Source organism: Balaenoptera musculus, chromosome 1, assembly GCF_009873245.2.
Source record: "Balaenoptera musculus isolate JJ_BM4_2016_0621 chromosome 1, mBalMus1.pri.v3, whole genome shotgun sequence".
In the NCBI taxonomy this organism is placed as follows: Eukaryota; Metazoa; Chordata; class Mammalia; order Artiodactyla; family Balaenopteridae; genus Balaenoptera; species Balaenoptera musculus.
Window position 1 is genome coordinate 98295853 of NC_045785.1, and position 12138 is coordinate 98307990.

The 12138-nt window shown below is 48.4% G+C and overlaps 1 protein-coding gene across 3 annotated transcripts in view; it reads right to left on the reverse strand.

Annotated features, from left to right (window-relative positions):
- Positions 1 to 1010: 1010 nt before the first annotated feature.
- KCND3 (potassium voltage-gated channel subfamily D member 3) overlaps positions 1011 to 12138 on the reverse strand; it is a 230932-nt gene continuing 219804 nt past the window's right edge. For 2 of the 3 annotated variants that reach the window (XM_036832742.1, XM_036832751.1), the window contains exons 4-8: positions 5572 to 5673; positions 5167 to 5256; positions 3631 to 3687; positions 2178 to 2425; positions 1011 to 1439 (exon numbers count right to left, since the gene is read on the reverse strand). In XM_036832742.1, coding sequence (XP_036688637.1) covers positions 1238 to 1439; positions 2178 to 2425; positions 3631 to 3687; positions 5167 to 5256; positions 5572 to 5673 — 699 coding nt within the window. In that variant the 3' untranslated portion in view covers positions 1011 to 1237. The remainder of the gene's footprint in view (positions 1440 to 2177; positions 2426 to 3630; positions 3688 to 5166; positions 5257 to 5571; positions 5674 to 12138) is intronic. The other variant, XM_036832760.1, reaches the window with a different exon arrangement.

Below are 12138 nucleotides of genomic sequence, written 5' to 3' on the forward strand. Positions count from 1 at the left end.
CTCTGGATGGGCTTTATGGTGGGTCCTGAAAGAAGGGTACAGAGCAAGGTGCCACAGGGGCTGACTGCAGCTGGGAGCCCTGGATTCTTCTGTTCTCTCTTCACTGGCACACAGTGGCATTGCCTGTGCCTCTCAGGTGCTGGCTATTTCCTTTTCCAAGATCCCAGTGAGATAAATCTGGTCATTTCCTTTCTTCCCCAGAAATGGAAACTTCAAACAACACCAGTGGTTCCAACCACAAGGGAAGCACTCTGTTCTTTAAGGTGGACTTCTCTCATCCCTAAATGCCCATTTTTGCTTTATTCTTTTCTCTTCCACCACTGCATTCACGTCCTTGGCACGAGTCTGCAGGTGCTTGGCAGTGGAGAAGGCTTTACTAACATGTCTCAGGATCACTGGGGTCCATGTGGAGACAGATGGCTGGACACAGAGAAAAACAGCCGGGGGGTGAAGCAGAGAGGTACAGAGACAAAGGAGACAGGGGCAGACAGAGGGTGAGTGTTGCTGTGTGGTCACGTGGCAGCTCTGTGCAGGTCAGCTGGGCAGTGGGGCCCAGGCTCAGTCGACCTCACCTACCTGGGGGAACGGAGAGAGAACTCAGCAGTAACTGACTTCTTAGCCTAAAAGCTTTTGCTATAAAAGGAGAAAAAAAAAAAAAAAACAAACCCCCTCACAAAATGCATTGTTTTGGTTCAAAGGTATTGGGTCCATGGAGAAAAACATTTCACAAAACTCCGTTGGTGTTTTTGTTTTCCACCTTTTCCCATGAATAAATATTATCCATTAAGAGCCTTGAAAAAGGTGCTTAAATACACAGTGTTATATTTTCTTCCTGTTTTGCATGTGACAACTCGGCCTCTGTGCTGCTCTTGGTCTTGTATTTTCCTCACTGGGGTCTCCAGAAACAATGGTTATTTGGTCTGAGGCTCCCCCCTCCGGGCCCTGTCCTGGCTCACAGCTTATGCCCGCACAGTCCCATCCCTACCCCACCCGCCCTCCCTTTCCTCTGGCCCCTGTGAGATGCAGTGGCACAGGGCTATGTCCACGCTAGCAGCAGTGAACCTCAGGTGCCCCTTTGCTGCCTCTTTCTCCTTCCAGGCACAGGTTTCAGTGTTGGGGGTGCAACAGGGTGGGCAGAAATAGTGGGGGAGGGGGAGGGAGTGGTCACAGTGGCCACCCACCAACATGCCAGCCCCCTTCACTCCCACTACCCGCACTGGCCCTCTGTCCAGTGGTTTTACAAGGCGGAGACCTTGACAACATTGCTGGCTATGGCAGGAATGTTCGTGTTGGAGCCTGGGCTGGCAGGGGGTGGCCGACCTTCCCCCTCTGGGGTTAGCGCTGGGGGAGTAGGAATGCTGATGATGGCTGTGGTGATCTGGGATGTTTTGCAGTTTGGTCTCAGTCCGTCGTCTGCTTTCAAATTAAGGCTGGAACGACTGGGATTAAAAAAAAAGTGAGTTGATGATGGTTCGTCTTGCTAATGTCCCAAAGCTTCCTTGATCCTCTCTCTACCTGTCTAGCTCACAGTAACCGGGAGGTGATTTGGGTGTCCCTCCATCTCTGCTTTTGGTAACTGGCCTGTAATTATCCATTCTGATTATTATTCCCAAACTACCCCGAATTGCAAAAGTCATGTATACTGGGCTTTGGAATTCAGAGTATACGTTTTTCCCTCCAGTGGATTTTTTTCCTATCACTTGTGGCATTTGATTTTGGTTTCCCTGAATTCCTTGCCACTCATTGGAGGTAGTGGGAAGTGGCCTACATATAAGTAGAGAGTCAGTCTGTGATTCAAAATCAGCCTGGGATAAGCCGAAATTTCGTATTATTTCACAATTGTGAAAATTATTGTCTTGAGAAAACAGTCCATTCTTTGCACTAGGGTAAGTCATTTATGGATTTTTGTTGTTGTTGTTCTTATTTTTTCTGGTATCTAACCCCACATTGGGCCTACACCTGCTACAGTATCCTCCAAAGCATATGAGGGGCCTTTGGGTTAACTTGCAAGGATGAGAAGGAAGGTGGGGAGAGGAAGGTGAGGTGAGGGGCTCATGCATTAGATAAGGGGGAGAGAAGGCTGAGGACCCCCAGGGGTCTCCTAATGCTGAGAGCCTTTCACTCTGTGAAGGGAGCGTCTCAGGCCTTAGGGAGTGATGGGGATGGGAGCCACCCACCTGGTAGTGAGGGACGGCTGCTCGCTGCCCTGGATGTGGATGGTGCTGAGCTCTTGCATGCTGCGCAGGCGGGTGGCCGGCAGGTTGGAATTGGGCAGGTGTGTGGTTTTCTTACTACGACGGGAGCAGCAGGTGGTCATGAGGCCCGGGTGGCTGGACAGTGAGGGACTCCGGGTGGATGGGTAGTTCTGCATTGAACTCTCCATGCAGTTCTGCTCAAACATCTGTTCATCTATAAACTCGTGGTTCTGTGGGAGGCAGAGGGAGAAGAGGTAGGAGAAGGAGATAGGAAAGAGGAGGAGGGGGATGAGCCCCCGTACTCTGTATAGCTGCCTGTCTCTGTTCTGGGCCTTGGGAGAAGGGCTCCCAGCTGCCTGGAGCACAGATAAGCATTCAGGACATGGGGGATATCCCACAGGCATCAAATGAAGGAAGGAAGAGATTCCCATTGACAGCCCTGGTCATCAGACTGGAGGGCGCAGACTGCGGTTGTGAAATCATGATGTGATATTCACTTCATCTACAGCTTTGGCTGAAGGGATACGGAGGACATGGAGGGACTTAGTGGCATCCTCAGAGCTAGAAGCAAAGACTTAAGTGACTTTGCAGGCTTTGACAGGATCTTCTGGTGGGGGGGGGGGTTGCAGGGAGCGGCAGGTAAGGAGTCACTAACTATGGGTAGTGGGTATGCTGGGTTGTCTTTTCTGGATTTACTGGGTGAGATCCTTATGGAGCCTGGGCAAGTGTGAGACATAAGTTTTTAAAGGCACTGGATTATTCACAGTACTGGGAGAGCTTTGCTCTTGAAGGCCAATGCGGTCACACACTCAGGGTTATGATTTCTTTTGATTACTCATTTTTTTCCACCTAGTTATGGGGTATGGCTCCTTAATATACCTACAGGCACAGGATTCCCTAAGTCAAGTGTAAGCATGGGAAGGGGATGGTAACAGACTCCTGATGGAGGCCACCAGGATGGGGTGGAGTGGAGCCCAGGATAACTAAAATATGGCTGTTTAGCCAAGGTGACTAAACATCTATGCCATGAATGGTCTGGCCAAGGCTGCCAGAGTGAGGAGAAAGTCTGAAGAGAAGTAGCATGAGAACAGAGTTGAGAGAGAGACCAGCCCTGACAGCCAATACCAGGAGTCCCCATAGAGCTGGGCGGGTGGCACAGACAGATGTGCCACATGGACACTTACAAGGTACCAACATTGGTGCCATGTTCCACCACCCCTCCAAGCCCCTGGGGAGGTCAAAAAAGGGAAGCAGAAAGGCACAAAAAAAAACTGGAAGCCTGAGCTGGTACTGGGTGTGACAGCAGAGGTAGGATAAACCCAAGAAGAATCAACAGCACATGCAGAGAGCCAGACCAGGGGGTAAGAAGAGGAGACTCTACAGACTCAGAAGAATCAGAGAGAAAAACATCAATTGAAATTTTAAAAAGTTATACCTTGATGGTGGAGGTTCGTACAGATAACAGGGGATCATCCACAAGATAGGACAACCCCTACAGGACAACATGCCAACAGAAGATAAAAACACCATTGATTGTACATTCCAGCATTCCCAGGCTCAGTTTTGACATTCGATCTCTCAATCCCAGCATTCCACCCTTCCAGTCCGACATTCCATCCCTTGCTCCCAGCATTCTTCCTCCTTTGTCCCAACATTCCACCCCTTGAGTCCAACATTCCTCACCTAAAATCCAGCATTCCATCTCTTTAATTCCAGTATCCCCACAATCCGACATTCTTTCCTTCAAATTCAGCATTCCACCCCTTCAATGCCAACATTCCATCACTTCAAACCCAAATATTTTCTCCCATATCCTTTCAACTTACACATTCCACCCAGCACATGCAACTTGGAAAGGGCAGTTGGGTCCAGGCCTATTTCTTTGGCAAGCTCTGAGTCTTTGAGAGAAATTCTAGATACGCCTATATGGTTCTTGACACTAAGAAACATTGGATAAGTCCTGGAAACTAGGGTTTTCAGAGTACCTTCCCACATTGGAAGCCCTCACTGGGTTCAGCTGCCATCCACAGTGTCCACAGTTGTCCATACTAAGAGTCACCTAACATCTACTTCCCCCACATCTGGGAGGCCAGGACATGGAACACTGAGAATTAGACAGTTCCTTCCTTAGTGTGCTGAGCCCTGACCATAGGCTTTTTGGGGAAGGAGGTCCTAGAAAAGAACAAGAAGGAGTTTCTCTTTGTCTCTCTTTGGTTGTCCAGCCTAACTTCTCCTCCCTACCTACTATTCCTAACACTTTTTGCCAAGGCTCCAGGGTTGACCCCACTGCCCTTCCTTTCAGTCTGTTGGTGAGGCACAAGCATCATTCCACATTCCAGCTGGGGCACCCTAAGCCATGACTCATTTTTAGCAATCAGCCTTTCAGAATCTGAATTCCCTGGGAATTGCAGGGTGACTGAGATGGGGTGGTCCTGGTAAAATCCCTGGCTAGAGAAATATATGCAGTGCCTCGTTCATTGACTCTCTCCTGTTCCAAGTGGAATGGAAGGAGAAAAGGGACCCACAAATTGCATCAACCTAGCCCCATGGATAGGACAAAAGCTGACATTCTTCTCTGCTGTCCTGCAGTAATCTAGTATAAATTCAGCCCTAGCTTTGAAGAGGGATGCCCATCAGAACTGAGAAACTGATAGGCAGAGACCTTAGGCCTCAGTAACTTAGAAATGGGCTGTGAGGACAGATGTAGGGTGTGTGTGGAAAGACTGGGGGAATGGCCTCCTCTGTGCTGCGGGCCTCCTGACCCTGGCGACTTTGCCCCACTCCTTGGGGTCTTCTTCCTGAGGGCTGATAGAGACCTCATCGCTACTCTTTGGATCTAAGGGGACAAACTTTGACTTCTGAAGCCTGGGGTGAGGACGTGAGGACAGAGTTCTCACTCTGTAAGTTCTGACCTCAGAAAAGGGTCAGGGGTCAGGGGTGAGAAGGGAGGTGGCGCTGGGCTGGGACTCACAGTGGTTTTTTCCAGGCAGTGCAGCAGGTGATGGTGCTGGCTCTCGATGAGTGAGGTGGTCTTGCCCATGTGCTCTTCTTCCGGGGTGCCCTAGGAGGAAAAGAGGAGACACTGAGTATAAAGCTGGTGGCTCTCCTTCCCTCCATCTCCTTCATTTCTCCACAGAAGGGAGGGGGGACTGGAAAAATCTGGATGAACCAAATTTTAGGGTCACCCTAGACGATGCTAGCCTTTGGCTGGGAGCCCTTGAGCTAAAGGGGGTTTAGGGGTGATGATGATAAACCTATGGAAGACGTATGTGGAGGGTGGCTGCTACCTGGGGAAAGTTTGGGGCTTTGGGGTGGGAGCGCTGATGCCCTCCATCCTCCCCTCCATCTCCCCACCCCAAGTCCCCCAGGCACCTACCATCAGCTCCAGCGCCTCGTTGAGGAGTCCATTGCGCTTGCTGTGCAGGTAGGCATTGGAGCTCCCTGTTTTGGCCACACGGATCCTGGCAAGGCGGGCCTTCTGTGATTGGCAGAGAGAATAAAAGAGTGAGGGAGTCTGAGAGACAAAAAAACAGTGAGCCTGGCCAAGCCAGCGACAGTGGGCTGTCCCAGCGAGGTTGGGTTCCCAGGTGATGTCTGATGAAGGGGAGGAAGCTGCTTCTTCCCCCCCGCAGGGATCTCTGTTTATAGACCTGGGACTGGGTCAGAGAGGCTGTGACCCCCCTGTACAGAGTGAGCATGGTCATGGTCAGAGTGCCTAGGGGTTTCCATTTGTCTCTCCAGCCTGGGTGTGATCCTGGCCAGGGGAATATCACTCATCAAATTCCTCCCTCCTTCCTCAAATTTCATGACCTTTATCCATTCTACTGAATGCACTTGGGTATTTCTCATCTCAGACTGCAAGTTCTTTAAAGGAGCCCATATTATAGCTCTCCTGATTCTCTCCTACGGTCCAGTGCAATTCCCCGAATACAGCAGGTGCCCAAATACCAGTTAATTATAAGAAAAGTAAGGAGTGTGTATATGTGTCCCTCAACTCCTTCCCCTCTTTCTATTTTTTCCTTAGCATTCATTACTAAGGTAGTATATGTTTTACATATTTATCTTGCTACTGTCTCTCTTTCCCCACAGGAATGTAAACTCCTTGAGGGCAGGGGTTTTTGTTCTGTTCACTGGGAATATATCCCCAGTGCTTAGTAACTTGTAAATCAATAGAAGAATTTACAATTGCATGTCTGTCTTCGGGATGTGTCTATACATGTATATTTTGCTGTGCATGTCTGTGGGAACGAGTGTAGGTGCACGTGCATGTGACAAGGGGCCCAATGTGGGTGTGAGAGAGGAGAGGATGGAGCACATTTCCATACACCACCCTGGCTTTAGCTGCGGCGACTGAGAATCTCCCAGCTCCATCCTTGGAAGCCTTCGGCAGTATCCTGTGCGAGGGTCGCATGGTACCTCAACCACGCGAGCTCATTTCTCTTGCTTGCAGAGGCAGTGGGAGAGGCCGGACACACTGCACAGGCTGACTTCTCTTCTCCTTCCTAATAACCATAATCAGTGTCACCATGACAGCCGCACAGCCACAGTGTGAAGCCTAAGAGGAAAGAGGCTCCGGGAGGGAGGGAGAAGGGGTGGGTAGAGGGCTTCCTGCTGGCTTAAAAAAAATGCAGCTTCACGTTTGGGCTCTTGTGGATCTAGACCCAGCTGCAGGAAGAAGAGCCCACAAGGCCTCACAAACCTATTCTGGGGCAGAGGGGTCCTTCCTTCTGCCTCTGGGAAAATCCACATTTAACTTCAGCATGGACTCTGAACAGAGGAGTCCTTGGAAAATTGTGGCAATTTTCATTTCTTGTCACCTTCTCCCCAGCATGGGGAAGTGTCCCCTCCAAGTGTCCTGCTGGGCTGGCTCATCTGCTAAAAGGAGGCCAAGGACTTGGATTTAGGCTGTCAACAGAAGCACAAAGAACACACGATAGCTATTGTTCCCTGGGAAGTCCCCCTGTGACCACTGTGTCCTTGCAGGGACAATTCAATGACCTCCCCTGGTTTCTAAATATGGCAAAGAGGGCAGCACTTGAGCCTAGAAGATCTGCCTGTAAAACTGGGGAAGAACTCTCCTCTAGACGGAGAATAAAAAGAGGAAGCAGGGAGAGAAAGGATGGTAAGTAAGCCCTACCATTCCTCTTCTCTCTGAGCAAAGAACATGCATTCCAGGTGCAGGACAGTTCTCCTTCCTGGGGATCCTGCTCCAGCCCTCCCCTCAGCTCAAGGTCTACATTCAAGCAAGTTCTTCATCATTTGAGGATGTGGCTATTATTGCTTTGAGTGAGTACTGGGTGTTGAGAGCTGCATATGGAAATCCAGTTGTGTCAAGCTCATTTTAGCCTTATATAATTTGATTGCACCACTTACAGCCAGACCATTCTTGTATCTGGGGTCTGTCTTCATTACTTTCTAGACATGAAACATTCTCCTGCTCTCCTCTGTGGCACTCCTTTTAATCTTATCTTACCCTGGGCGCTATTAAAGCAACAGATTGTCATAACAAATGCACTATATTGTTTAATCATTTCCCACATAGGATAAAGAGGTTTGCAATGTATTTATAGAACCATACCCAGCATATGTAATTTGGTGAGGACTTTTGGCTTGACTTTGAGCTCCTGAGGGCCAGAGCCTGTGACTTATGCATAGTTTTATCTTCAGCACCTAGCACAGAGCTTCGCACTGAGTATTTGCTCAAGCAAGGCTTGTGATGGCCCAGGAAAGAAGATGATCCTACACAGTCGGTCAGAAATCCACGTTAATAAAGTCATTGTGATGGGCTCAGTCCTTGTGTGGACTGGTCAGCCTCCTTCTCTTCCATGAATATGAGTACAGTGTAAGAGTTCGAAGAATGTAGGGATCATCTAGGCTATTTTAAAGACAAGGAAATGGAGGATGTGAGAGGAAGTGACTTATCCAGGGCAAGATTTCAGCTCAGGTCTTCCAACCTCCCAATGCTGCTTCCATAACACCCCTCTCCTCCTTCCCTGAATTTCAACTCCACTCAGACAAGTTTTTAACTTGATGAGCAAAGCCCAGGAAGTTGCATTTTCAACAGCTGTAGACATTCCAGGGCTGGAGGAGAGGTTTGGATGGAGGATTCTGCCACCCTGGGCACAGTTCCAGGTTCAGGCTAATAAGCTCAAGAATTTTGTCAGCCCCAAGAAGGGTTTCATGATGAAGCACTTCCTAGCTATCTGGCTGGCAGGTGCCCTTGGACCATGAGTATTGACATCTCTACCCTGGGAGAGGCAGAAGAAGGAAAAAGAGGGAGAAATGGAAAAGCCAAAAGAGAACATGGGCAATTGCACTCTTAGGTATTTATCCCAGAGAAATGAAAACTTATGTTCACACAAAAACCTGCACATGGCTGTTAACAGCAACTTTATTTATAATAACCCGATGTCCCTCAACAGGCAAACTGTTAATCATAACTGGGATGCATCCATACCAGGGAATACTGCTCAGAAAGGAAAAGGAATGGACCATTGATACACAGGACTTGGATGAATCTCCAGGAATTACATGAAATGGAAAAAGCCAATCTCCAAATGATGCCTACTGTATAAGCCCATTGATATACCATTAAAAAACATGAAAACGTTTTATAAAGGGAGGACAGATAAATAGTTGCCAGAGGTTACAGACGGGGTAGAGGTAGAGTGAGGGGGGTGTGGTTATAAAAGATATAGTGGGAGGGACCCTTATGGTGTTGGAACTGTGCAGTACCTTGACTGAGATGGGGGATGTGAACCAGCATAGGTGATAAAACTGTATAAAACTTCACACACACACACACACACACACACACACACACGGGTACAAGTAAAACTGGGGAAGTCTGAATAGGATTGGTGGATTGCAGAAATGTCCATATGCTGGATATGAAATTTTATAACTATGTGTGAATCTACAATTATTCCAATTAAAGTTTCCATTAAAAATGTTCCCCTCTCTCTGTCCACTGCTAGACCTCCTTACTTGATCTCCAGTTCACTTGGCTTAGAAAACCCAGTCTCTGTAGCAAAGAGCCATGGAATTACTTCAGTAATAATCCCAAGCAAATCACTCACAATGGGAAAGGATGACAACTTTTGGAGCCTTTCCTTTCCACCTGAGGCATGTGGGCTGGAGCTTACCTTCACAGCTCCTGAGTATGTGGTCTGGGCTGAGAACTGTCATCAGCTCCCCTAACCCCCTTCCTGTCCCATCTCTCCATTCCCCACTAAGTTCCCCAACCTGCCTTCCTTGCCTCGCTGTGACAGACCCAGTGCTGGAAGCAGGCAGTATTCCTGTGTTCTTTTTCTTTTCCTCTCACAAGAAGCCTAAGGTGAAAGAGGCAGAGCTGAGCTTACCGTGAGGAGAGACAGTATCCAGAGGAGGTGAAAACACTGCAAATATTTACTCTGATTTCAAGGGAGAGCAAAGAGGGAGAGGGAGGAGGGTGAGAAGGGAGGCAGAAGGGAGGGAGTCTCATCCTGAGGGGCTAGAGGGAGGAAGAAGCCTAAGCTGATTCCTTCTGGATCTTAATCACACAGGATGAGCTTTGTAAAGTTCTGCAGAGTAATGGTCCCTGTCGTATTCTTTGCGGGGGCAAAACGACAGCGGATGAGATGCTCTAAGAAGTAGGTAAGGGTGTGAGCCCGGAGGGGAAGGGAGTGCAGGAGTGGCTGAAGCACAGTTTGAGTGGGGCTCTTGTGGGCTAGTGTGTGAACTGAGGATACCTTGGATCCTCAATGCTCTTCAAAAACCCTGTGTCATGTCATGGCTATTGTAAATAGAGCTGCAATGAACATTGTGGTGTATGACTCTTTTTGAATTATGGTTTTCTCCGGGTATATGCCCAGTAGTGGGATTGCTGGGTTGTATGGTAGTTCTATTTTTAGTTTTTTAAGGAACCTCCATACTGTTCTGCACAGTGGCTGTATCAATTTACATTCCCACCCACAGTGCAAGAGGGTTCCCTTTTCTCCACACCCTCTCCAGAGTGAAGTAAGTCAGAAAGAGAAAAACAAATACCGTATGCTAACACATATATATAGAATCTAAAAAAAAAAAAAAAAAAAAAAAAGTTCTGAAGAGCCTAGGGGCAGCACAGGAATAAAGACGCAGACATAGAGAATGGACTTGAGGACACGGGGAGGGGGAAGGGTAAGCTGGGATGAAGTGAGAGAGTGGCATGGACATATATACACTGCCAAATGTAAAATAGATAGCTAGTGGGAAGCAGCCGCATAGCACAGGGAGATCAGCTCGGTGCCTTGTGTCCACCTGGAGGGGTGGGATAGAGAGGGTGGGAGGGAGACGCAAGAGAGAGGGGATGTGGGGATATATGTATACGTATAGCTGATTCACTTTGTTATACAGCAGAAACTAACACACCATCGTAAAGCAATTATACTCCAATAAAGATGTTAAAAAAAAACAAAAACAAAAACAAACACTGTGTCAGCCCTTGCCCAGTGCTGGGGGGTGGGGGGAGGGGGAGATTGAGGTTGCTATAGGACCCCTGACCCTTCAGGGCTTTAGGTTCCTTGATTTGGAAAGGAGATCCCAGTTTCTCCCTGCCCCTTTCTTTAGGACAGCATAATGAATTTAGATATTGTTCACATTTGCCAGCTGACTTGAACGGGGAAAGAGATAAGACTTCTATTTCTGAGCTGGCTAGCAGGGGATGGGGGTGGGGAAGCCCTGACCTTGGGAGAAGAGGTAGTAAATGGTTCTGGAGGGTATGGAGAGGACAGCAGATCAATCCAAGGCAGGCTGACAACATTAAAAACCCAGGTCAAGATAAGTCAAAATACATTTCCACACAGGCGGAGGGAGACAGCAGGGCAAAGAGGAGGTGACAAAAGCACACAAAAGGAGAGATGCTGGAAGTGGGGACCAACTGGATTTATTATATAACTATGTGATATATATAATATTATTAAGTATTGTTACATGTAAATTATTATACATTTCAGAGCTAACTTTCATGAACTTTGAGACTTTGTTTCAGTCAGCATACACAGATTTGTTCTGAAATCCTGGATTCCTCTGATATGTCATGGAAACCCTGCCACTTGGGAGTTATCCCTGCAAATGGAAGGTCAGGAGAGAGGATCATGTGGTGAGGAAGTAACCCAGCTGCAATGCATAGGGCCTGGCACATAGTTGGTGCTCAGTAAATGTGTGTGGAATGAATGAATAAAAGAAAGAATAAAATAAGGACATAATGTTTCAGGCCTTCATAAGCGACTCTTTCAGGTCCCCCTGTCCATTGTACCCAGAAAGGCTTTGATCGTACCCCCTGGAGGTTGAGATCCTGCTGAAGGGGGAGTATTTCAGCCCAGAACAGAAGAGAAAGGAAGGCAGGGCCCTGAACCAAGATGGCAGAGTAGAAGGATGTGCTCTCACTCCCTCTTGCGAGAACACCAGAATCACAAATAGCTGCTGGACAATCACCAACAGGAGGACACTGGAACTCACCAAAAAAGATACCCCACATCCAAAGACAAAGGAGAAGCCACAATGAGTTGGTAGGAGGGGCGCAATCATAGTAAAATCAAATCCCATAACTGCTGGGTGGGTGACTCACAGACTGGAGAACACTTATAACACAGAAGTCCACCCACTGGAGTGAAGGTTCTGAGCCCCACGTCAGGCTTCCCAACCTGGGGGTCCAGCAACGGGAGGAGGAATTCCTAGAGAATCAGACTTTGAAGGCTAGTGGGATTTGATTGCAGGACTTTGACAGGACTGGGGGAAACAGAGACTCCACTCTTGGAGGGCACACACAAAGTAGTGTGCACATCGGGACCCAGGGGAAGCAGCAGTGATCCCAGGGGAGACTGAACCAGACCTACCAGCTAGTGTTGGAGGGTCTCCTGCAGAGGCGGGGGGTGGATGTGGCTCACCGTGGGGACAAGGAAACTGGCAGCAGAAGTACCAGGAA